General features: G+C 42.0%; 1 protein-coding gene across 15 annotated transcripts in view; it reads left to right on the top strand.

The window, feature by feature from the left end:
* LOC309380939 (uncharacterized protein) overlaps positions 1-25,565 on the top strand; it is an 89,428-nt gene that overhangs the window by 7,475 nt on the left and 56,388 nt on the right. For 6 of the 15 annotated variants that reach the window (XR_014173177.1, XR_014173178.1, XR_014173179.1 and 3 more), the window contains exon 2: positions 877-953. Coding sequence is in view for 2 of the 15 variants with exons in the window: in XM_081931194.1 (XP_081787320.1) it covers positions 877-953 (77 nt within the window). In the remaining 13 variants the exon portion in view is untranslated. Of the gene's footprint in view, positions 1-876; positions 954-2,729; positions 3,226-5,591; positions 5,696-11,000; positions 11,170-12,608; positions 13,133-14,302; positions 14,459-17,594; positions 17,744-25,565 lie in introns of those variants that run through there. The other 9 variants (XR_014173174.1, XR_014173175.1, XR_014173176.1 and 6 more) reach the window with 6 other exon arrangements.

Raw genomic sequence — 25,565 nt, forward strand, 5'->3', positions numbered from 1 at the left:
TTGCCTTTAGTTCCCACTGAAATCAGTCTAAAAAGTTGGGTTAAATTCCTTTGATTTCAATGGGAATTAATTGCAACGAATGAATCAAGCCAAATGTGCTTAATTTTCAGAGTTATTTGACAGCGTCATTTGGAGTTGCCACTGAAACATGGTGGAGATTTTCCCCATTCCCCTCCTAACACTATTATACTGCACAATCGCCCATCTCTACTCCACATCACTAACGGCGACTGGGCAAACAAACAGTGTAATCACTCCTGAGAATGATGGAAGAAGCTGTATCACACATTATGGAGGGGGTGGCAGCTGTCATTTAAAGCTTTGCTGTTTTTGTAATATTGAGTTCTGCCCCAAGCCACACATTTGATTGTTCTGGATTGCACAACTCTTTCATTGAAGTCAATGAGACCTCGGAATATTTACACCAGGCAATCAGCTCATTTGGTGCTGATTCCTATGTGAAATATATGTGCCAATGGAAAATCTCAATAAATCTGGCATGAAAACTATGTACAAGAGCAGCTATGGATAAGAAATACTCTCTCCTATTTAGAGACCTTTTTGCGATGTTATCTGGACCCTGTATCCCAGTGTAACTATTAATCTTTTGTTATTCTTCCACAACTAGTTGATGGACTTAAATGCATCTTTCTGCACATTCAAATTCCCTGGACGCAATGTCCTCATATTAATAAATTTGATTACTTGAGCAGCGTGATACATCTGTCTTTCAAGACATGATATGAAATGGCAACATTCAGAGCAGTGGTGAAGCATTAAGTAACTTCCCACCAATAAATAATTTTAACAGTGTCATATCCTCTCAAGTCTTTTAGAATTAACTTTGTTAATTTTTGTTGTTTCTCTCTTTCTTAGAACATGCAAATTAATGTGATGAACCAGCAGAGAAGTGGACGCAGATTTTCTGCTAAGACAATCAACTTAATGAACGGGTAATTAGTGTTAAGAGCATTAGTAACATTAAAGCTTAATGAGTTGATTCTTCAGCATGTCACATCCCTCATTCCACAGTTTACCAAACTAAAAGTTTATTCCTCTTTTTGAAATGAAGAATGCTTTTAGATATGAGGTAGAATAGAATTAAGTGGGAGGGAAGGGTATGAATTATCGGCGTAATTAAAATGAAACAACCGAGAAAGTAGTTCATTTTAACTGGTCGTTTTAGTCGAGTTAAACTAAGAACTTGCAGAAATGCAAGGTGTAATACAGTTTATTAAGATTTACAGAAATGAGAACACGTTAACTGAAGGGGAAATATTGCAATATAGAGCGGGGCCATTTTTTAATTTTTTTTGTAGTTTTCAGGAACATGTTTACAAGAACATGAGGCCCTTATGGAGACAGGGGTTTTATAGAGGCCATAGAAAGAGTCAGGTGAAACAGACCCACCTCAATTTTTTCTCCAACCATAGTATTACTGTGGGATTTTTGTTCAAACATGAATGGGAAAATTGGACTCGGGGGTCAGTTTTTGTCAAATTTATATGAAGCATAACTTTTTAGGATTCAAGTGTCTATTGGTCAAATTATGTCCTAGATCAAATTTACTGCAGCTGCCTGCTAGCAGGGATAACAAGATTATTAGGCTCGTGTGAAACTTCAGACAGAGAGGGTCATTTCCAGTGCTGCTCCGCTCACTGCTAGTATGGGTTTAATTTAGCACAGCAAAATTGTCATGAAATGTAAACAGCCTAGACACAAAGCCTGCTATATTCGCCAACACTTGCCTTGACAGCAAGAATGAAATAAATTAATGATGTTTTATTCACCTGTCAAAAGGAAATTGCTCAACCCAGCTGGGTGAGCAGGCAGAGGTTTGTTAAAACCAGATTCACAGATGAGCTGCAGCCCTCAAGAGCGCATGACACTTAGCCCAAATTCCAGTCAACAGATCCACCATAATCAACAGCCCTCAATGGTTATTCTTGCTTTATTACCTGGGATAACAGGGTAGACTAGAAATTCTATGTGGTTTCAGATGAAAAAGCCAAGCTAGATCCAGCAAAATTTTGATTCATCTGTCTGAAAATTAGATTATACTTATCAATTTCTTTTTGAGTAACAGAAACCAATATATATAATTAGACAGGTAGGTGGAAAAGCAGTAATTTAGTTTAAATAATCCTCTCACATTTCTGAATAATTTTAAGTTAGTTTTTAAAGAATGCTCAGAGCTTGTCATTATGCATGATCTTTGCCCAGAAAAGTGGCATATAAATATTTAAAAATCAATTAATCACCACTGCCCTTTAAAAACTTTGTTTACCTTTCCCAGTAATAAAAATAGGACAGGATCTGTGGATTTTTGCATTGTGGAAAGTGTTGTGGCACAAGATTTTTGTTTCCCTGGCAATGACCTCTGCTGTTGTTCTCCTATCTTAAATATTCCCAAATGACTGTTTTCAGAATATTCTTCTCTTTCCCTGTACTGCTGCTCCAGATATGTCACCATTATCAATTAAGCAGTTTGTGACATCCAATCATCTCTCCCCCATTTCCATTCCATTTGCATTCTGAAAGTCAATTGGGCAGAAAGATTAATTGGAATATTTATATTATGGTTTAACAAATGCAGTACAGTGATAAATATTCAGCACCTGTCAGAGTGGCCATTCATTAAAATTAGGGGAGTAGATGAGTAAGAAATAATCAATGCTTGTTAAGGACAGCCACCAAGAACGGGAAAATATTTGCTCATTATCTCCTAGTTTTATCTAGCCCTTTGGCTCATCAACATTCAGCCACACTGCAGAAAGCATGAAGGAGAAAAACTGCAAAAAGACAAGGACAAGAGAGAGGAAAGGAAAGTGATGGCATCTCAGTATTGTTCTGATCTTCATAGAAGCATTTCCCTTTGTACACCTTTCCCTTGGCACATGCAGGCGGGCATACAGGGGTTGAAAATGGCACAGAGCATGGACTATGCAGAATTAGATAAATTAACTGGAAGGGTTCGAAACCTGCGGGGCCAGAGATTCTTAGAAGACTGGAGTAAATATATGAACTATTTGAAAAGTAATTGTAATGAACAGATTATGCTAGGAGGACTGCAATAAGTTTTGTAAGGAGGACTATTTGAAATATTGCAGGAAAGACTATGAGGAGAGTTACTAGTTAATGATAATTAAGGGTAATAGAGAAATTAAGAAATGCAGAATACGTAATAGAGAATGAAAAATCATCAGAGGAGTTGACGGGAGTCTAAAATATTGTATAAGATAAGAAGTTATGTTATATGATTGTTGAAAATGATATGTTAAAAAAACAAATAAACATGTGTGTGTGTGTGTAATGGCACTGTGCAATCTGCCAATATGAACATCACAGAGAAATATTGGGCACATAGTGGGTGACAATTAGAGCTGAAAGAGAGTGTCAGAGCCTCCCTTTGCCAGTGACTTATTGGCACTCCTCCCCTAAAACAATCACTTACTTGTTTTCCCCTTCCTTCCTTTCAATCTCACTTGCCCTCACTTGCCTTAGCATCAACCAGGGACTAAATCTATGATGTAGTGTGAGACAACTGTAAACTATAAGTGGTGAAACTTAGTGCACAGGGTGCAATGTGTATTACTAGATGTTCCTCATGGTCCCTTCCAACTCTATGATTCTGTGATTCTATCTCCACTCGCTAACTCAAAAGATGAGGGAGATCCCACCATCCGGAGTAAATTGATTAATTTTCCTGTTGATTGCTAGATGTTTGTAATACTTGTTTGGGTTCTGCGGTCAGCTACAGAAATCCTACAGCAAGAGAGGACTATTGTGCTCATGTCTTGTTGAGGGCTTCCCACAGGCATCTGGTTTTCCACTCAGAGGACAGAATGCTGGACTAGAAGGGCCTTTGGCCTGATCCAGAATCATAGCTGTCACCTTTCCCCCTTTTTAAGGGGAAATCCTATTCAGAATAAGGGAATTTCCCTTGAAAAAAGGGAAATGTTGACCGCTATGCTGGTAGATTTGATAACACTATTCAGCCATCTCATCCTCTGTCGTCCCCTTCTTCTTGTGCCAACATCAGGGTATTTTACAGGGAGTCTTCTCTTCTCATGAGGTGGCCAAAGTATTGGAGCCTCAGCTTCAGGATCTGTCCTTCCAGTGAGCACTCAGGGCTGATTTCCTTCAGAATGAATCGGTTTGATCTTCTTGCAGTCCATGGGACTCTCAAGAGTCTCCTCCAGCACCATAATTCAAAAGAATCAATTCTTCGGCGATCAGCCTTCTTTATGGTTCAGCTTTTCTCGAAGCTACCAGCCTGAGTTTGACCAAACTGCGGGAGGCAGGGGAAGACAGAAGCGCCTGGCGTGCTCTGGTCCATGGGGTCACGAAGAGTCGGACATGACTAAACAATAACAAATGTCCAGAATAGCTCTTCTTCTGCATCTAGAAATCTCTTTAATCCTATCCCACCACTCCTTTTGTATTTTAAATTTTTTTGACAGAGGTGGGGTGGATAAGCTGGGAGCACTCCATTAGTGGTGTAAAGGATGCAAGTCTCTTTTTAGGTTCTGGAGTCTGAAGAAGCTGGGGAGAAGACACTTTCTTTCTATGCTGTCTCCAAGCGAAATAACTTTCCATGCAGGTTGGGTTGGGGTCTTGAAAGAAGAAAGATTTTCAAAGTCGAAATGATTAGATTTCAGCACCTCCGTTGTCCCTCGCAACAGCGAAATTAATCTAGGGATGGATAGAGCTGGATGGCTGAGAGACAGTCATCCATTGAGCCATCTGCCATGCAGATCTTTCCTCTCATTATCCCAGTAAGCCAGCAGGCGGTTGCAAATTGAAACATGTTTCAGTAATGTTTACGATGTCCTTGTGTGGCGCACTTACTGTAGACATAACAGAGAGAAGTTAATGGTGAATTTATTTTCAGTTCATTTGAGTCGTGTAGGAACAGAGGAAGCTGCCTTGTATCAGGCCAGACTGATAGTCTTGGTGAACCATTGCACACTCACGAGGGCATTGTAACTGTGACATAGTGAATTGAACAGAATGAATACAAGGTGGGGAGTACGAAATTTTGGCCTTGCACAGGGCACCACTGGAATCGGAAAGTCCACCCCTGCCCATCATTATTACTTTTTCCTGTAACTTAAAATCCAGTGCTAGAGTGCAATTGTCCTTTGTTCTGTTGTGTTAAGTTGTGGGTGAACATATCAGATGACACAGCGATTCTTCAAACAGCTCTTGTTTATTCACAAGCCAGGACAGAACTGAACTGAAGGGTTCAATCAGAAGAATAGAGCTCCAGTACAACGTTACTGTAACAACTTTCTAAAACTATCCAATCACTGAACGTCACTTTCGATCCCTTATTTGCATAACTATCTACAGTATCCCCCTGCTGGCCCAGGGTGAGAACTTCAGTACATAACATGCTGAGCCCTAAATTTCCTGTCATTCAGAGACTTCCTGTCTCTTAGTATAAGCAGAACTGAAAAAACACAGGAAGATCTAGTTGTTTGATGCTGAGTCCTAGAAATGTAAAATTTTCTAGTCTCCAACTTCTCCCCTCAGCCTTAAGTATCTAGTGCCTGAGAATTCCTTAAGTGTCCACTGTATCTTTGCAGGGAAGGAGGATGGAGAGAAAACCAGAAGTTGTTCTGTGCCAGGATTTCAAAAAGAGCATTCTCTGTATAGAGTTTGCACCTCTCCAACTTAAACTGTGCTGGGACAAAATATGAAAAACGCTATGCAGTACATTAAAACTTTATAAAAAAGATTAGATAGAATTTTTTGTTGTTTTTTTAAAAAATAATGAGATCTTATATTTGGATGTTCAAATATGTTTTTAAGTGCATAACATAGTTACTTACAAACCTCAGTATGCTAATATGAATCTCCAAGGGCAGGTTTATTGTCCTGTTATTTACTTCCTAGCAGAAAACCTATTTCCAAGCCAAAATCACCCTTTCTTTATTGACGTCAATAGAAGTAACTCTGGGAAATCTGAGTCAATGTCTTAAATATTTTATAATCTGTAAATCTTCTGCAATGAGGCACTCCTGAAGAGTTTTTGCAGTGAGGTAAAACGAAACCTAGGCCAATCATATTAAATCAAGAAACAGCACCTGGGATATTGAACGAACATAAACGGGCAAAAAGTGAAAAAAGCATAATATTGAACTGTGCTTTTTCTACTTTCCTCACATTCGTGGTTCAGTGTCCCAGGTGTTATATCTTGATTGCATCTTATCTCTTGATCATGCAGAATTTATTTATTTCACAAGATTTGTGTATTGATTGATAGTAAAAAAGAAAACCCTCAAAGTGGTTTGCAAAAAAAGAATGGAACAATAGAATAATCAGTGAAGAGCAGTTGAAAACAATTATTCAAAACATAATTAAAATCAACAATAAGCTAAAAATCAGAGTAAAACAAATGTCAACATTCTGCATGTCTGCATAGGCTTTCCTAAGCAGGTACCAAAACGAGTACAGTGAATCAAGAATGTATAACTTGCTGTTGAAATGGAACACTTAGGATGAAACGGTGAAATCTGCTATGATTAAATGGGCACAAGATGTGGGACATAATATTATGATGGCTGACTGGGAACAGTTATGGACCACAGGTATGAAGTTCACGGCATGCAATGCCTTAAGAGAGAATATAATGAAAATGATATACAGGTGGTACATGACACCAGTCAAGCTTGCAAAAATTTATCATTTGCCCGATAATAAATGTTGGAAATGTAAAGAGACTGAAGGTACATTCTTTCACCTTTGGTGGACATGCCCAAGGATTAAGGCTTTCTGGGAAATGATCTATAATGAACTGAAAAAAGTATTTAAGTATACTTTTCTAAAGAAACCAGAGGCCTTCCTCCTGGGCATGGTCGGCCAATTGGTGCCAAAGAAGGATAGAACTTTCTTTATGTATGCTACAACATACATACATACAGGCTTTCCTAAGCAGGTACCAAAACGAGTACAGTGAAGGTCAGTAGGCAGGGCGTTGCAAAGCGTGAGTGCTGCCACACCAAGAGATTGGCTTCTTACAAATGTGGAATAAGTATTATGCATCACCTGTAACAGCAAGTGGGGGCAAGACCATCTTGCAAGTAAAATGGCACCAAGTTGTTATAATAAATTAATAATAATAATAAATTATTTGTACCCCAGCCAGAGCTGGGCTCAGGGCGGCTAACATCATAAAACTAACACAGTATACAAAGAACATAAGAACATAAAACCAGGCAATCAATTAATTAAAATACAGTGGTACCTCTGGATGTGAACGCATCCAGAAGCGAATGCAACCCATGTCTGCGCGCGTGTGGGTCACGATTTGCCGCTTCTGCGCATGCGTGCGACGTCATTTTGACCGTCTGTGCATGCGCGAGCGGCGAAACCTGGAAGTAACGCGCTCCATTACTTCCGGGTCGCCGCAGTGTGCAACCCAAAAATACTTATCCCGAAGCTACTTCAGCCCGAGATATGACTGTACATCTTAAAATTAGTTCAGAGCAAATTAAAATCTGGACTGATGGCAGTCCACGGGTAAAATTGAGAGTGGTTAATATTTTCCAGGGCCAACTGTTACCACTGGTCTTATAAAGAACCTGTGAGCAGGCTAGGAGGCATCTTTAATGCTTGTTCTTATACGGAAAGAAAAGAATCAGACTGAACTCCAACCAAAGGCCTTCACATACTAATAGTAACACCTTGAACTTAGCTCAGAAGCAAATTGGCAAACAGTGCAGGTCTCTGAGCCAGGATGTTATATGCTGACAAGGTCTCACTCCTGTCAGCAACCACGCTGCAGCATTATGCACTAACTTCAGCTTCCGGAGCAAGCAAAAGGGAAGCCCTACAAAGAGCACATTGCAGGGATGTAGTCTTGAAGTAACCACTGCATGAGCTACGGTGGCCAGGATTTCCTGGTCCTCCTGCTGCTTGTCAGGTGAGGTAAGGTAAGGAAGTTTAGGAAGTTAGGCGGCAGAGACAGGGAGTTAGTGGGACAAGGTCATTTCTAAGAGGCCTGAACTGGCTTATAAAAATGGCCTGAGTTCTTCCAAAATAAGAAGTCTTCTTTCTTTCTTTCTTTCTTTCTTTCTTTCTTTCTTTCTTTCTTTCTTTCTTTCTTTCTTTCTTTCTTTCTAGAACGTCAGTAGTTTCTGAGGTAATCTCAGGTTATCCTGGATGCTTGTCCATCTCTAGTCACAGTTCATTTTCCTCCCTGCAGGGTTTCGGACTTTGGTTTGCCTCCTGAATATGTGGAACGCTGTTGGGGGAAGCTCCAGTAGATAAAATTAGTGGATGGTGGGAGGTCTAAGCACCTTTCTCCCACCGCTGCTGAAAACTGCTGCCTACAGAATTCATTTTGCCTTGAAGAAGCAGCCATTGAAACTTTGTCGTACCCATTTGTCTGTGATACTTATTCCGTCCCTTCGGCTCTTTATTCTCTGGCTCTCCTTTCACAGCTACATTTTCAGACACTTATCGGCATCACAGAGATGTCTCTGGGCTCGGGGTTGTGTTGGCACTCCCATTAAGAAGACCCCAGGGCAGTGCTACCAGAACAACATAAAAGCATTGGGACGTGATATACCTGCCATGCTCAGTTCCAGCATGTAACCGTGTAATTGGCCTTGCTTAATAGAAACGGGCAGATTAAATACTGTTTACCACCAAAACAACACTAGGTTGAGTCCCCTGCTAATTGCTTTGCCACATTGTCAATAAATCAGTTGCCAGGTTAAAACGGAAATTAATGTGGTCAAGTGTAAGCATTTGAGACTTGGGAAGAGAACAGCCCTTACAAATGGGTTCTCCTTAACAGACTTCATCCGCACAATGAAAACAGGCAGGGAAATCTATGGTTCCTTTCTGCTAATAAATGGACGATAAGAAACATTAAGCAAGCAGTTGTGACAAGTGTGCAAACGAGGAGCAACAATAAAGCAATTATGGCAGGACACATTTGTGGAGGCCAAGCAGTCAAGCTCTCTTTCTTTTTTCTTGTTCTTCTTTTGTTAGTCATTTGTCCAGTGTTGGTATGAAGCACCAAGTCAGAAGACTATTACTGTTTGGGAATTTGATACTGTCACCTTACTTTGACAGATGCCATATAAAAAAAAATTAGACCCCCTTTCCGTACTATATCCTGAGGAGTTGTGGAGGATGTTGTCTTTTAGAAAATGCAGTTCATTTTGTATGTTCCTGTTTACTGCAGATACCTGGTTGTTGTTGTTTGTTTAGTTGTTTAGTCGTTTATTCGTGTCTGACTCTTCGTGACCCCATGGACAGGGGCATGCCAGGCACTCCTGTCTTCCACTGCCTCCCGCAGTTTGGTCAATCTCATGCTGGTAGCTTCGAGAACACTATCCAACCATCTCGTCCTCTGTCGTCTCCTTCTCCATGTGCCCTCCATCTTTCCCAACATCAGGGTCTTTTCCAGGGAGTCTTCTCTTCTCATGAGGTGCCCAAAGTATTGGAGCCTCAGCTTCATGATCTGTCCTTCCAGTGAGCACTCAGGGCTGATTTCCTTCAGAATGGAGAGGTTTGATCTTCTTGCAGTCCATGGGACTCTCAAGAGTCTCCTCCAGCACTTCTCATGAGGTGGCCAAAGTACCGGGTTGTAGTGCCACCCTATATATAAGTGTGTGTGTGTGTGTGTTCACAGTCAGGAACAAAAATGTTTGCATGGTCTAATGTCACAGAGTTGGCCAATTTAAATGGGTAGATTGCTGGGTTCATAGATGCATAGAAAATATACCAGAAACTTGGTTTTATCAAACAGACAAATACTAGCATGGCAGATTTATTTTGTTGCTACCACAATAATAGGATGAGGGCAGTATTTTCCTAGTTTTTAAGTGTGCATTTTAAAATGCACCATTTATAGAGCTGGTATACTGCAGTGACTATTATGAAGGCTTTAGCTACAAGTCGGAAGTCATGCAGTTGGGACAGTTTGCCTGGTCAAAGGAAGGGAATCGAGGGTGGTATCAGGAAGGCTCAGCAAGACGAGAAGCAAAAATGCTAAGAAAATCCATCCTACTTCTCACTGATATAGTCTTGGGCTGTACTCCTTCAGATGACAGTAGGGACATATGTGATTGAATGCTCCTTCATAGGGGGAAATCCTTCTATATTGAAAACTAGCACTTCTGGGGAAAGACTAAATCCCATCTGCTGAACATGTAACTCTGGGAATTATTTTTATTTTAGTATACAGAAGAGCAGTTATTCATGTAAGTCCTCATGCATCTAAAGTGGTGCTGCTCAGATACAGTCTGAAACCTTATTGAGGTCTAGACCTTAGGCTGGTTGATTGAAACGGCCATGCTAAAAAACAACAACCCACCAAAATAAAACACAGGCACGGAATTGCGGTTGCAATCCTGAAATTGCTAGCATGTGGGTGGATTAGCAGGACTCCATTCACTCTAATTGGACTCCAGCAAAGGCCTGCCCACATAGAGCTCTTTGTAGAGCCTGTCTAAATTAGTTCTCCTCCTTTGCTCAGGGAAGTACTTTTCTCAGAAAATACTCTTTGCCTGTCTACATTGTCTCTGACAGAAACGTATCACAATGAGAGCATGAAAAGAAAGCCATCAAACAAAACCATATTCCATATAATAAACCGAGGTTCGACTTTAGAATTTTATTCCTCCTTCACATCTTTCTTCACCCATTTCCCCCAAACCTTCTAATTTGCTACTTGGGGACAATAAGCTAACAGCAGGAGAGGAGAAAATATTTTCCTTGGAGTTTTAAAAACATTTCTTCATATAATATTGGCTATAAAGACATATTTGAGCTGTTTCTTACCTGTGGCATGAGGAGTTTCAGGGTTTTGTTTGGCCTGGCCTTTAAAGCAAACCGACCTGGTTCATGTTTCTTGAACTAACACAGTTCTCTTCTGGTTTTCACACTTCTCTCAATTTTGCCACATAGTTCTAGGTTTTAAAATGCACCAAAGTATTAACCAATATGAGAGTTTTCAAGGTTGTCTGGTTTTTTTACAGTGCATATTTTGTGAAAAAATTATGTACAGAAATAACGGGCATTTTAAAGAAATCTGCTGGATCAAGCCAAAGGTCCATCAAGCATTGCACTCTGTTCTCACAGTGGAATCCCACAAAACAGGATCTGAGTGCAGCAGCCTTCTCTTCTTGCTGTTCCTAGCAAGTGGTAGTCAGAAGTATACTACTTTTGACACTGGTGGTAGAACGTGGCCCTTGTGGCTAGTAGCCATTGATAGTCTTATCCTTCATGAAATTGTCTTCTTCTCTTTGAAGGCCATCCAGGTTGGTGGCCATCAGTACCTGCTGTGGGAGTGAGTTTTGTCAACTATGTGCCATGTGAATAAGCTCTTTGTTTTGCCTGCCCTGAATCTTCCAACATCCAATGCCCCCAAGTTATCGTATTTATAAGTGACAGAGAAAAACTTTTCTCTATCCACTGTCTCCACATCATGGATACTTTTATACACCTCTGCCGTGTCTCCTCTTGCTTGCCTTTTCCTTTAGCTAAAAAGTACCAGCATCGTAAAAAGCAGAGACATCACCTTGCCAACAAAGGTCCGTATAGTAAAAGCTATGGTTTTCCCAGTAGTGATGTATGGAAGTGAGAGCTGGACCATAAAGAAGGCTGATCGCCAAACAATCGATGTTTTGAATTATGGTGCTGGAGGAGACTCTTGAGAGTCCCATGGACTGCAAGAAGATCAAACCTCTCCATTCTTAAGGAAATCAGTCCTGAGTGCTAACTGGAAGGACAGATCCTGAAGCTGAGGCTCCAAGACTTTGACCACCTCATGAGAAGAGAAGACTCCCTGGAAAAGACCCTGATGCTGTAAAAGATGGAGGGCACAAGGAGAAGGGGACAACAGAGGACGAGATGGTTGGACAGTGTTCTTGAAGCTACAAACATGTGTCTGACCAAACTGCGGGAGGCAGTGGAAGACAGAAGTGCCTGGCGTGCTCTGGTCCATGGGGTTGCGAAGAGTCGGACATGGCTAAACGACTAAACAACAACACCAGTGTTGGAACATTTCCTTGGTGGTGGTGGTGGTGAGGCTATTCTACCATTTTGTTTGCCCCTTTCTGAACCCTTTCCAGCTATAAAAACTGTGACGCAATAAGGGTGAGACCAATTATCGGCCCAGTGTTATGGAACAGATTTATGAATGAACACATTCAGAACCAACACAGTCCAAAAACAGACTGATCCTTCCATCGGTTCCTACAACTATGGACTATTGCCTCTAAGGCCTATTACACATTTTCCCTCAAGGTTGCTATGCCTCTGCTGACTTTGCTCGATTAGTTTGACACTTCCAACAGTTCAACATCAACCTTCAGGGGTCAGTTCACTTAATTAATAAACTGGAATCACGGTTTCACCAATTTGCTTTCAATTGATGGCAATACAAAAAGAATCTCATTGTGAATTCCACACGATTCCTTTCGTTCTTGGTGCAAACTAGGAAACAGGTCGTTTTATGCCAGCAGTTTCAGATGCATGTTTATCTAGCTAACTGATGCTATAATGGCAATTTCCACAACAGATGCAAAGAAGAGAAGCAAGGACATTTCCCAGACTTCATCTGGATTTGTATCCTTTTTTTGCAGCACAGTAGTTATCTGGGAGATGACATTCCCTTGTGAACCCTTGCAGGAAAACAGTCCAAGGCCACAAAAAGTCTGCACCTTGAAGTATCAGCTACTGGAATCGTCTATAAAGCCTTGAGCCTTCCCAGCTCAATTTATGCTCACAATGGGAAGTGCTGGACACTATATAAAGCTCAGCCAAATGCCAAGCCTTAAAAATGACTTTGGCAAATTTGACAATACTTGGACTCCAAAGAGGTTGTGAATGGATTCCTCTTTCTGAATACTGCTGCACATTCAGCTGTGCAGGTGTCCTCACAGAAGCAGTAGCTTTTATTTCATACCAAACAAAGGAGAGTTATCAAATAGCGAGGCATTCTTCATGTGCTCACAGCACACTCATGTCAGACAGAATTTCTTCTTTTAAAACAGTTTTTTATCAATTTCCACTTTAAAAATAATAACTTTTCCTTAGCCATGTTATTTTAACAAAAGATACTCAAGGAACTATATTCATAATAAATGATTTGCAGAGAAACATCCAATCAACATCTGTATACCTACCTTACGGATTCACTCATTCTGTTGCCCAACACATACCAGCCTTTTTTATATTTTCACCTTTGCTGTCACTGTTAAAACAGAATTGTATACATAAAGGAAAAGAAAAGTGAAGGCTCGGTTTAAAATATTGAATCCTGTTGGGCCTTGGGGAAGATGATAGGTCTAGTGGTAAAATTGGATAAGGGACACAGAATTTATCCAAAGCAAGCTTTCTCAATGGGCTACCATGGGACCCAATGGCTTCCATTCATTTTTATCTTCAGTGCCAAGTGGCACCATAAGTCATACTCCCATGGCTTGGTTGCTCTCCAAGGTGCTGAAAATTGGCCTAATGCCCAAAGTCTCATTTCCCCCACCCTTTTCAGATCCAAGGATTTCCTCAGCAGCACCTCATAAGCAAATATTTTAGCTAAATCTACTTTGAACCCTCACCAGAGAGCCATAAATCTGATTTTTAGTCATGCTGACTGAAAATTAAGGCATAAAGATCCCTAGATCCACCAGCACCACAAACCTACCTTACATTCACAGCACAACTCAGTACATGTCTACTCAAAAGTAAATGCCATTGAATTCCATGCAACTGACTCACAGGGAAGTAGTATAGGATTGCAACCTAAGACTGTTACTTATTTACCTCTGCTGGTGGAGATATAGCCTCGTACCTTCTACAGTAAACCACAGAGTGGTTTACAACATAGAACGTAAAAAAAAAAGTCACTCTAAATATAATCTCTATACAATACCAATATCTAATAGTTATACAAATACATAATAGTCCATAATGAATATATACTAAGCAGCTTTGTGAAATTGTGTAGAATATCCCAACAATAAACTCTATAACCTCTGTGAAAAACTTAAAATTATGAGACACTGTAATTACCTACTTATTTCAGGTGCACCTATAAAACAGAGTATGTATCTAATAACAATAAGCTCCTGAACAATAAAGGAGGTGAAAATCAACAGCAGGAGAGCTAAAGTGCAGAAATAATATACAAGTGCATATATCTCCCTGTACAAAACTAGAGTGTAATCCCTCTATCCCAGATAATGACAGACCCTCCCAGCTTTCACCTGAGAGCTTTCCTCTCCTTTCTGAGTCTCTCTCCCTGAGATATCTCCATTTTCCTGCCTCTCTCAACCAGGGTCCCTCCACCATCTGCCAGTTTTATGGGATGCAATGGTGCCCCAGAAGGAAAGACATCAAGGGCATGACCCACTTTTCTGTCTCCCCCTTGAGGTGACCCACCACCGGTGTCACACCATCACTGGGCAGCCTGCTGCCGGCAGCAGGCTTTGAGGTGGGTAGAGTTCCATTTGCCTGCCTCAGCAGCTTATTAAAACCGACCCATTCACCAGATTGCTGTCAAATTTCTGTAAGAAGTTAAATTGTCTTAGAGAATGTCTTCTGCACCATTCCACAGACCTTGCCTCTCCAACATGTGAAGGACTGTGAGGCTAAATGACTGGGATGTGACAGAGAATAGAGAAACCTAGCACATCCCCAGTCTCTCAATGTATGCAATTATGGATTCTGGCACAATTCCATAGTCTTTCCTACATCACAGTGATATAGGAGCAGTTGTCAGCTATTACATGCCTATTATCGATTTCTATGCAACTTTAATTGCCACGGCTTCTCCCAGTCAACCCCAGAAATTGTCATTTCTTTCACAGCCCGCACCCGTAATAGTTCAAAGTGGGGAAGAATCAGGATTTTTCCTTGACCAAATGTCAATGAATGTCTTGAACAAGGTTAAGAAAAATTCTGAATTAAACTAATAATGTAAAATTCTGTATCTTGGGAAACCTCCACCAATATATGTACACTTGGGATGAGTAATCTGTGACCTTCCAGATACTTTTGGACTCTTAATCGTCATCTGCCCCAGCTAGCATGGCCAATGATCAGGGACGATGGCGGTTGAGGTCTGAGAATATCTCATGGAGGACCACAGCTCCCCCATCCCTGATGTAGACCAAAGGAGTCCATTGGATCCACATTTACTCTCAAGTAAACAGGCACCGAACTGCAGCCTCAGTTAATTGCTAGTACTTTATTTTATTTGAAGCAATATATGCAATTATAAATCCTACTGATGAGGTTGAAGAGAGCTGAGCCGAGAGGTTGCAAATGGAGTGAAAGTGGAGATTTAATTGGGCCATCTTTGGCTTGAACATTAGAACAGCAACAAAAACCTTTGCACACACATCTGTTTTATGGCTACACCAGACATCTTTATAAAGCCCGAATATTTGGCTCTAATCTGAGTGCATGAAATGGGTTTGATCCAATCTTTATTTCACTTTTATCCTTTGCTTCAGATTAATGAATCTTTAATCACATTGATGGGGAAAGTTAATAGAAAAATTAATGAAAGCACAACATCAGGGCCTGGGAGATGGACTGAATAACAATAGGAAGGCTACCAGCTGCAGTCTTTCTTGCATTCCGCAGACCACAGTTTATGGTCTGATCTCAGACATACATTTTTCTACAAATGGTCCATGTTATAAAACATATAAATAACCCAGTAGCATGTTTGTCATATACTTGACATCTAATAAGGGATATTAATTTAAAAGTGCCGAGTACAGAAAGAGCCTTTCAGACTTTAATCCATTTTGTTTCCTTTTACGTTTACCCTGTCACACTTTCCCGCCACCCGAAGTCATTCATTATAGAATCTCACCTGGCCACTTATCAGGAATGATTTGATGGAGTCAGGCAATCAGTACCTTCCTGTTCATAAAACAGCTTGACAGTCAGCCTTCAGAACTTAACTCTGTCATGCATTGACTCCTCTGTGTCTCTTGTGGGCAAAAGTAAAATAAAAAGCCGAGGGAAACAAGGGACAGAGATCGTGACAAAAGAAGTAAATAGACATTGTACCATAGAGAAGCTAAATGGCGAAGGGGAACTGGGGTCCTCCCCGGACCACACAGCCTCTTCTCAGGCCACACCCCTCATGGACTCTGCGTTGCACCTTCTTCAAGTGCTTTTGTCTGGTGATGTCTCCTTGAACTCTGATAATGCTTCTTGATTGGGTGGAGGATAGAGATGGATGTGCTTAGAAACTAGCCCAGTGTCCAAAGGTATCTTCTGATACCTTGTTCCACTCACTGTTGCCTCTGGCCTCGTCTGCTTCTGGCATGTAGCCATTTTTCTCAGAAGTCAGTAGAACCAACCAAATGAAAAAGGTTCACTTGCACTAGACATTGGCCATAGTTACAGGTAATGCTTAGCAATTAGTGGTCCCATTTGCATCAGAAGACAACTTCATCAGGTCCAACGAGGTTAGGCTGAGCAGAGTGATCCAACTGGGGAGATCCACCAAGATGTATATTCACATCTGTATCAACAACCACCATGAATTGCTCTTGCTGGTTCAGGGTGACTGAAAGACTGACTGCAAACCTATATACACCTAACTGGGTCTAAATACTATTGAATTCAATGTGGCTTACTTTTAAGTAGGCATGGATAGGCTTACATTGTGAATGGGCAAAACACAACTGGTTTGAAATGAAATTGTATTTCTAGAAATATTTAAGGGAAAGCAATGTGTTCAGAATAGCCATTTTGACTAAAGGAACGGTTATAAAATTGACTTCAGTAATAGTCAATGTAATTTTCTAGTATTACTGGCTGAAAAACTTTTAGGATGTTTCACTGAACTCTATTTTCTGATTCTCAACTTTTAGTGTCGATTTAAAATGCTAAAAATGTGTATCTTCTGAGATAGAAATTCTACAGTGTGCCAATCTCCACCCATTGAAATATATTAATTATCCATTGTTCACATCCTAAATTTACATAAGAAGGAAGTTTCAGATGACTCAGGCAGTATTTCCCTGGTTTATCTTCTATCTGAAGTTGCTAGTATCCTTTTACAACATTAGTAGGTATGCAGTGAAAATGAGGGCCAAAATTACCTGTAATGGATTATGCAACTAATTGGGCCCCTTTCCAGAAGTTGGATCCAGCACATTCATGACCAGCCCAATTCTACACCACCCCTGGAATGACCTTTTTCAGGAATCTATTGCTGGAATCCCCCACCAGTAGCACTCTTCTCCCCTGGTGGAGATCACTATTGGGGTGGGGAATTTCAGCCTAGCTGATTCCTCAGCAGTGGCCAATATTGACTGTTGAGGGTAAACCTTTATTTGTGGGCTAAAAAGGAAGGTTATGCTTTGAAGTGTTCTTAAAAGCCCTTTTTTATTACTTGTAATAAGAGATAAAAAAGGGGAAACATTACAGATGGTCTTTCTTTTTAACAAGTAATTGCAGCTTTTCTTTATTCAACTAAAAGTCACCTCAAATTTATTTTTTTAAAAAAGCTTAAAAAAGCTTGTTGACTGAGGTACTGGTAATACACATTTTTATTTAAATGTCATTAAGTAAATCCATTGCTTCCAACCTTTTTGCCTTAGGGTACTAAAACGTTCATCCTGGATGTCATCAGTTTGTGATGGACATCAACTAGACCTTGGGGGTTTTACCTTTGCCTCATGAGAACTGAGAGCGCTGCCCATGGTGGCCTCTCATGGCTGAACAATGCAAGGAAAATTGATCATACCAGGTAAGCTATCCTTCGGGTAATGTTGCCCATTCTTACTGATCTCATTTGAGAATCAATCTCCCTTTCCCCTCCATCACTAAGAGTGGTGCTTGAGGCCTAGCACAGCTTTGATATGGTAGTTGCAGGCTTTTCCAGTATTTTCGTGTGCCAAAAGTAATGGTGTTTTCCTGATATTCTTGGCATCACAGGGGGTGGGGAGCTGGCACAAGAATCAGATGCCAATATTAGGACTCAGCTATACAGCTGCAAATAAAACGTTTTAAATGTGTTGTAAAGTGCAATATATAAACGTGACTCTAGATGGTGAAAGTGAGCTATGCCAAATTCAATGTATTTTTCAAATCGTTTTTTATTTTAAAAAAGCATTTTCACAGTGTTTTTTATATGTGTGTAGATTCCACCTTGTTGTTGTTGTTTAGTCGTTTAGTCGTGTCCGACTCTTTGTGACCACATGGACCAGAGCTTACCAGGCACTCCTGTCTTCCACTGCCTCCCGCAGTTTGGTCAAACTCATTCTGGTAGCTTTGACAACACTGTCCAACCATCTCGTCCTTTGTCACCCCCTTCTCCTTGTGCCCTCATTCGTGGCCAAAGTATTGGAGCCTCAGCTTCAGGATCTGTCCTTCCAGTGAGCACTCAGGGCTGATTTCCTTCAGAATGGATACGTTTGATCTTCTTGCAGTCCATGGGACTCTCAAGAGTCTCCTCCAGCACCATAATTCAAAAGCATCAATTCTTCGGCGATCAGCCTTCTTTATGGTCCAGCTTTTCTCGAAACTACCAGCATGAGTTTGACCAAACTGCGGGAGGCAGGGGAAGACAGAAGTGCCTGGCGTGCTCTGGTCCATGGGGTCACGAAGAGTCGGACACGACTAAATGACTAAACAATAACAAATGTGGTCTTATTATCCATCTCAGCTGGTCTGCTCTTGCCAGCTTGATCCCTACAATTGGTGGGTCCTCTTTAATCTGTGTTCACCTTTGGACAAATCCCTCCTATCTCTCAGAGCACTGTTCCATTGTTGCTGAAACAAGTGCGAAACACTCTCCTCTCGAGCAATAAAGTAGGAGCTTCACTTACCTGAAGTTACATTTACTGTTGGAAAAAGTTTTTTAGCAAGAAAAAAAAATATCCCTGCCCGACAATCTATATATCTTTTTCAATATGTGGGATAATTGGGGAACTACTGGTGTGAACTCATATGGTAACTGCATAATATATGCTGTCAATTATCTATTCCGTGACGTGAGTCACAAAAATAAGAAGCCACAATCTTGAGCTCCAGTGGGTGGCCTCAATGACAGCAGGCGGCGTTTCTTGATACACTGTCTTTTAGGGCTCTCTGATTTTGCTCATCAAGCAGATGTGTCATGCAGCTCAGGTAGAACGTAGTTGCACATAACATTACAATTTTTGGAGCCAGCTCTCCACAGGGGAGTTTAAGAGGAGAGACTTCAAAATTATATGTCTAAAAATGAGACCCAAGTTGATATAATTCTAGCATGTCTCTTCTCTTCTCTGTAAAAACAGGTGTTGAGTTTTGTTTTGTTTTTTAAAAAAAGAATTCACAATTCAAATAAAATTTCACGATCTGCACTAGAGCTGGAAACTAACAGCAAGCACACACATGGCTACAACCTCAACAGATGGCTTGTGTGTGGATCGGCCATATTGCATCAACACTGCAGATAGAGATTTTCGATCTCTTCAAACGCCAGATTTTCCAGGAAAGTCAGCTGCCAGCCACCAACTGTACAGTAATGAAATTATGTCCAAACATGTATGAACAAGGCTTAAGAAGCGGCTCGAAAGGCCTATTAATAAACAGCATACAATGGATGGAATCCAAACAGCTGCCTGAGGTCAATGACGACTTCGGCCGGCCCAGTGAGGCTTCGGGTTGACATTTTTCTTAGAACAGCTGATCCAGGTCATATCACAATCTGCTGTTGAATCTCCCTTAATTTTCAAAAGGAGTTTAGCATAGGGAAACTCCTTTCCAAGGAGCCCACATTTCACATTCCTTTTGGATCCTAGAGTTCATTGCATTGCACCAGAACTCTGAAACTTAGGTTCTGAGACTTTTGTATTTTATAGGGGTTGTGGAGTTCATAATAATACTAATACTAATACTAATAATAATAATAATAATAATAATAATAATAATAATAATAATTTGTTATTTATACCCCACCCATCTGGCTGAGTTTCCCCAGCCACTCTGGGCGGCTCCCATTCAAGTGTTAAAAACAATACAGCATTACATATTAAAACTTCCCTAAACAGGGCTGCCTTCAGATGACTTTTAAAAATAAGATAGCTGCTTATTTCATTGACATCTGATGGGAGGGCGTTCCACAGGGCGGGCGCCACTACCGAGAAGGCCCTCTGTCTGGTTCCCTGTAACCTCACTTCTCGCAATGAGGGAACCGCCAGGAGGCCCTCGGTGCTGGATCTCAGGCTGAACAATGGGGGTGAAGACACTCCTTCAGGTATACTGGACCGAGGCTGTTTAGGGCTTTAAAGGTCAGTGTGATGGCCTGGGAATCCGATTCAGAGGCTGAACCGGCGGAATCCCGGCCTGCACAGAAGTCCCCGCCTCCAGGGCCGGCTGAGCTGGGGCAGGGCCTTGGATCTGAAGAGCCTGCACCTGTGCCGGATCCTCAGGAGCAGGCACCAGGTGAATCCACTCTGGCTCCGGGGGTGCTTGAGGACACATTGCCTATAGGTGCGCCTCTCCCAGCCCTGTCAGGGGAAGGTGAGTCTCCTCCTGGGTCCAGTAACCCTTCAGCCTCTCCTGAGCTGCAGAGGCTCAGGGCAGAGAGGCGGAGGGGAACTGGTTTCTTCCAGAAGGAGTGCTCGCCTTAAGGCCAGAAGAGGCGGGTCACCTGGGGGCCGGGACCGCCCCTGGCCTCAGAGAAGATAAAGGCCAGTCAGCCCGGTCCCAGGTTGCGGGAGCAACGTCACTGGAAACCTGCTACTGCCAGCACCCAGTCCTTTTCTTCCAGAGTTCCCGACCACACCCGGCTTCTTGCTTCGGATTCCGCTTTGCCTGTGTGGACTGTCTCTAGACCTGTGACCCAGGACCGGACTCTGACCACATCTCACGGTACCCCCCCCCCCCCGGGACCAGCACAGTCAGCAACAACACTTTGAATTGTGTTTGGAAACATAGTGGGAGCCAATGCAGATCTCTCTGGACTGGTGTTATGTGGTCCCGATGGCCACTCCCAGTCACCAATCTAGCTGCCACATTCTGGATTAATTGCAGTTTCCGAGTCACCTTCAAAGGTAGCCCCATATAGAGTGCATTGCAGTAGTCCAAGTGGGAGATAACTAGAGCATACACCACTCCGGCGAGACAGTCTGCGGGTAGGTAGGGTCTCAGCCTCCGTACCAGGTGGAGCTGGTAGACAGCCGCCCTGGACCTGTGCCTCCATGGACAGCTGTGAGTCCAGAATGACTCCCAGGCTGCGCACCTGATCCTTCAGGGGCATAGTTACCCCATTCAGGACCAGGGAGTCCTCCACACTCACCCACCCCCTGTCCCCCCAAAACAGTATTTCTGTCTTGTCAGGATTCAACCGCTGGGTATAATTTGACATTGTTGCTTAGAAAACATACATTATGTTCAGTGTTGTTTTTCTATAGTAATAAAAAAGAGGTGTTGGAACTCACCATGATTCCACCCATCCATGGAATGATTCTATGATTCCATCCATGCATGCAAAAATCCCAGACCAAATGAAGCTATTTTGAGTCCAAAAACAAAGTTCTTTATTATACCTGGAAGTGTGTAGTCTCTGCACTGCTTTTGAGGTTTTGAGCCAGGAGATGAAGGAGGTTCTATACAGCATTTCAGGCCATTAGCAGCTTCCTTAGACACAAATGCCTCCTGCTGTTTCCTAAAGCAGGCCAGCACCGGTAGCAACACCTCCCTAGCAACAGCTGCCAAATTTAAAAGCAGTTTAACGTTTTATGGCATGAAATGATTTTGTCAACCCAGGAAGCAATACTCAAGCCACAACTTCCACAAAGGCAATGTGCAGAGCCTTTAACCATCGCACAGGATTGCCCCAAAGACCTTCAGCAGAGCTTCTCTCACCCCCAGCAGAGGATGGCAGAGAGGACACCATGTGCCGTCCTAAAATTACCCACCCCAGCCATCCTAGACCAATTTATATGGGGAGAAGCCTCACTGAATTAAATGAGACTTACTTTAGTGTAGACATATCATAGTGTCCAAACATGAGTAAACAGAATAAATCTGTAAATCCTCAGCCTTATACAATACATAGGTACCTCGGGTTACATACGCTTCAGGTTATATAAGCTTCAGGTGACAGACTCCGCTAACCCAGAAATAGTACCTCGGGTTAAGAACTTTGCTTCAGGAAACCGGAGGCTTTTCTCTTGGGCATGGTCGGCCAATTGGTATCAAAGAAGGATAAGACATTCTTTATGTATGCAACCACAGCAGCAAGAATCCTGTTGGCAAAGTATTGGAAGATGCAAGAATTACCTACTCTGGAAGAATGGCAATCGAAGGTGATGGAATATATGGGACTGGCAGAGATGACCGGCAGAATCCGTGACCAGAGGAAAGAGACAGTGGAAGAGGACTGGGGGAAATTTAAAACATATCTAAAAAACTACTGTAAAATTGTGGACTGATAAGATGTTAAGGGGTAGGAAACAAAGAATTACAGCTGTAAATCTTAAACTTTAAGAAAACTCAAAAGGGACTTGACTAAAGACTGATCGATGAGTTGCTCGAAAAAATGGTAAAACAAGGATGTGGCAAAGGGAAGGCATGGGGAAGTCAATTTTTGTTGTTTGTTTTTAATGTTTATGTTTGTTTTGTTTGTTCTTATTATGTGTAAAAACCAATAAAAACATTAAAAAAAAAAAGAACTTTGCTTCAGGATGAGAACAGAAATCATGCAGCAGTGGCAGCAGGAGGCCCCATTAGCTAAAGTGGTGCTTCAGATTAAGAACAGTTTCAGGTTAAGAACAGGCCTCCAGAATGAATTAAGTTCTTAACCCGAGGTACCACTGTACTGATCTTTCAAGGATTCTTCCTCCTCCCCCTCTTTCATCAGCTCCCCAAATTTGTTCAAAATCTGATAAGATAAACATGCACTTTTAATAACTGGGAAATCCCTTTGTATTTTCACTGCTCTTCAATGTTTGCTCAATAGGAATTCCTGCCTTAGAAATATTGTTCCTCGCGAACAGCAGACCTCCTTTCTTATTGCCTCCATCTTGTTTTTTCTGAACAAACTTACTCGATGAGACCTGGTCCCTGCGCATAAACAGTTTATTTCCACTATTTCTTTTCTTTGTGCTTGCAGAGCTGTCTAGGGTCACAACTGCTGCGCTGAGCGTGGGGAATCAGCGGGAGTTTGTTCATCCTCTTTAAAGTGCTGTATTTTTCATCCGGGAAAGTTTGTGTTCCTCTGTTTTTCTGTGTGCTAACATCACTGCCTTATACGCTGCGGAAGATTGTCTCCTGCCAGGCAAGGCTCCCTGCATGATGCTGACTCTGTTTTCACTTTTCTCTCAGGGGACTTGTGTGAAGGAAGTTCAGAATGTTTAAGGTTCAGTCAGCTAACTTGCCCAGCTCCACATCTGAGGTCTGAAATCACACCAGAAAATCTCTTTGCTCTGCTGTGTCAACCCATTTCCTTTGAGCAATCACCAGCACCCACAAAAATTCTCCTCCCATCGTTGCTCAATTTCCCATGGTGGAAATCAGGGCCCAGGCAGGGAACCAGAGGTAGATTCACCTGCACAAGTGACTTGGACTAGCATGGAAAGTGACAACGGCTGTATTTACATGCCCTTTTGTGATTGGGAGCTTAATCTTGTCAGTTTCTCAATCTTCACTTTGATTTTTTAAATCCTTTCAGCCCAAATAAGGGCTAAAGGCAGGAATGACAACAGGATTTCTTGGGCTTAGTATGCTGCAAGTGGATTGGAGCCCTTGCTCCACCACCCCACAATCTATTGGCAAGAAGTGCTGCTTTAAGTACATATATTAATTAAGCCTAGCCCAGCTCACAGGGCTGCAACAAAGATAGAAAAGGGTATAGTATGGTAATGTAAGCAGTCACGAAAGGCAGAGCCTCGAAGTGTCCCTATTTTCCAGGGACAGTCCCAGATTTACAGAAGCCATCCCAGTTTCTGATTTGATTTGGAATGTCCCACTTTTCCATAGGACGTCCCTATTTTCATTGGAGAAATGATGGAATTACGTGACTCCTGAGCCAAGGAGATAAGTAACTTTACAACCTTTAGAAGACATTTGAAGGGAGCCCTGTATAGGGAGGTTTTTTAATGTTAAATGTTTGATTACGTTTTTATATATGTTGGAAGCCGCCCAGAGTGACTGAAGCAACCCAGTCAGATGGGCAGGGTAGTATTATTATTAGAGTTGTTGTCGTTTAGTCGTTTAGTCGTGTCCAACTCTTCATGACCCCATGGACCAGAGCACGCCAGGCACTCCTGTCTTCCACTGCCTCCCGCAGTTTGGTCAGACTCATGTTTGTAGCTTCGAGAACACTATCCAACCATCTCGTCCTCTGTCGTCCCCTTCTCCTTGTGCTCTCCATCTTTCCCAACATCAGGGTCTTTTCCAGGGAGTCTTCTCTTCTCATGAGGTGGCCAAAGTATTGGAGCCTCTGCTTCACAATCTGATCATTAGAGTAGGACACCCCTATTTTCATCAGAGAAATGTTGGAGGGTATGGAAAGGTTTGATGCAAATATATAATGTCAGTGTTCCAACCTACTTTCCTTGGTTGGACAGCTTGGGGTGGATGTGGGAAGAAAGCTTCCCTTGGTTCCCGAAGAGTCTAGCCTAAGGATTAGACTAGGACCTCCTATTGTGCTTACGAAATGTGTCAGTAAATATCCCCTAAAACATCCACAGTGTGTGAGAGATGGTTCCATCTTTCTATTCAGCTCCTCCCGGCCATTTTGTTGCACCCATTTTGTGACTGGTGTCCACTGTAGTTATGTGCCCACTAGCCCCCAGAAGTTGATGACCCCTCCATTTCTGGACATCCTCATTAAAAAGCTGACTGACATGAACCTACCATCTGTGATTGGATTAAAGACTTTCTGATAGATCAGACACAGTGAGGATTGGACATGTAACATCTAATTCCTTAAAAATCAGCACTGGCACACCACAGGGATGTGTGCTAAGTCCCTACCTGTATTCATTGTATACATACGCTGGTATATCATCTGGCCCGTCTACTGCAATTATTAAGTTTGTGAATGACACCACCATAATGGGTTTAATAACAGGTGGAGACGAATCAGTGTATAGAGGGGAGGTCCAAAAAATATCTACATGGTGCCTAGGGAACAACTTGCACCTTAATATCAGCAAGATAAAGGAGATGGTGTTGGACATTCGGAGGAAGAGAGGAGAACTAGCCCCGCTATACATTGGGGAGGGCTGTGTGGAGAGAGTCTCCTCCTTTAAATTCCTAGGAGTTTATCTCAGTGAAGACCTTACTTGGAAAATAAATACAACCCAGGTGATTAAGAAAGCCCAACAGAGACTCCATCTCCTCAGAATATTGCGAAAGAACGATGTCAATCAACATTTGATGATCTCCTTCTACCAGTCAACAATAGAAAGTGTCCTTTCATACTGCATCACGGTGTGGTATGCTGGTTTGACATCATCTGTTAGGAAGTGCCTACAGAGGGTGGTGAATACAGCACAAGATATTATGGGCTGTCCCGTGAATCCACTTGATGAAATAGCGGAAGAACGTTGCCTCAGGAGAGTGAGGAAAATTCT

This window comes from Podarcis melisellensis (genome assembly GCF_964234715.1).
Source record: "Podarcis melisellensis genome assembly, chromosome: 12".
Lineage (NCBI taxonomy): Eukaryota > Metazoa > Chordata > Lepidosauria > Squamata > Lacertidae > Podarcis > Podarcis melisellensis.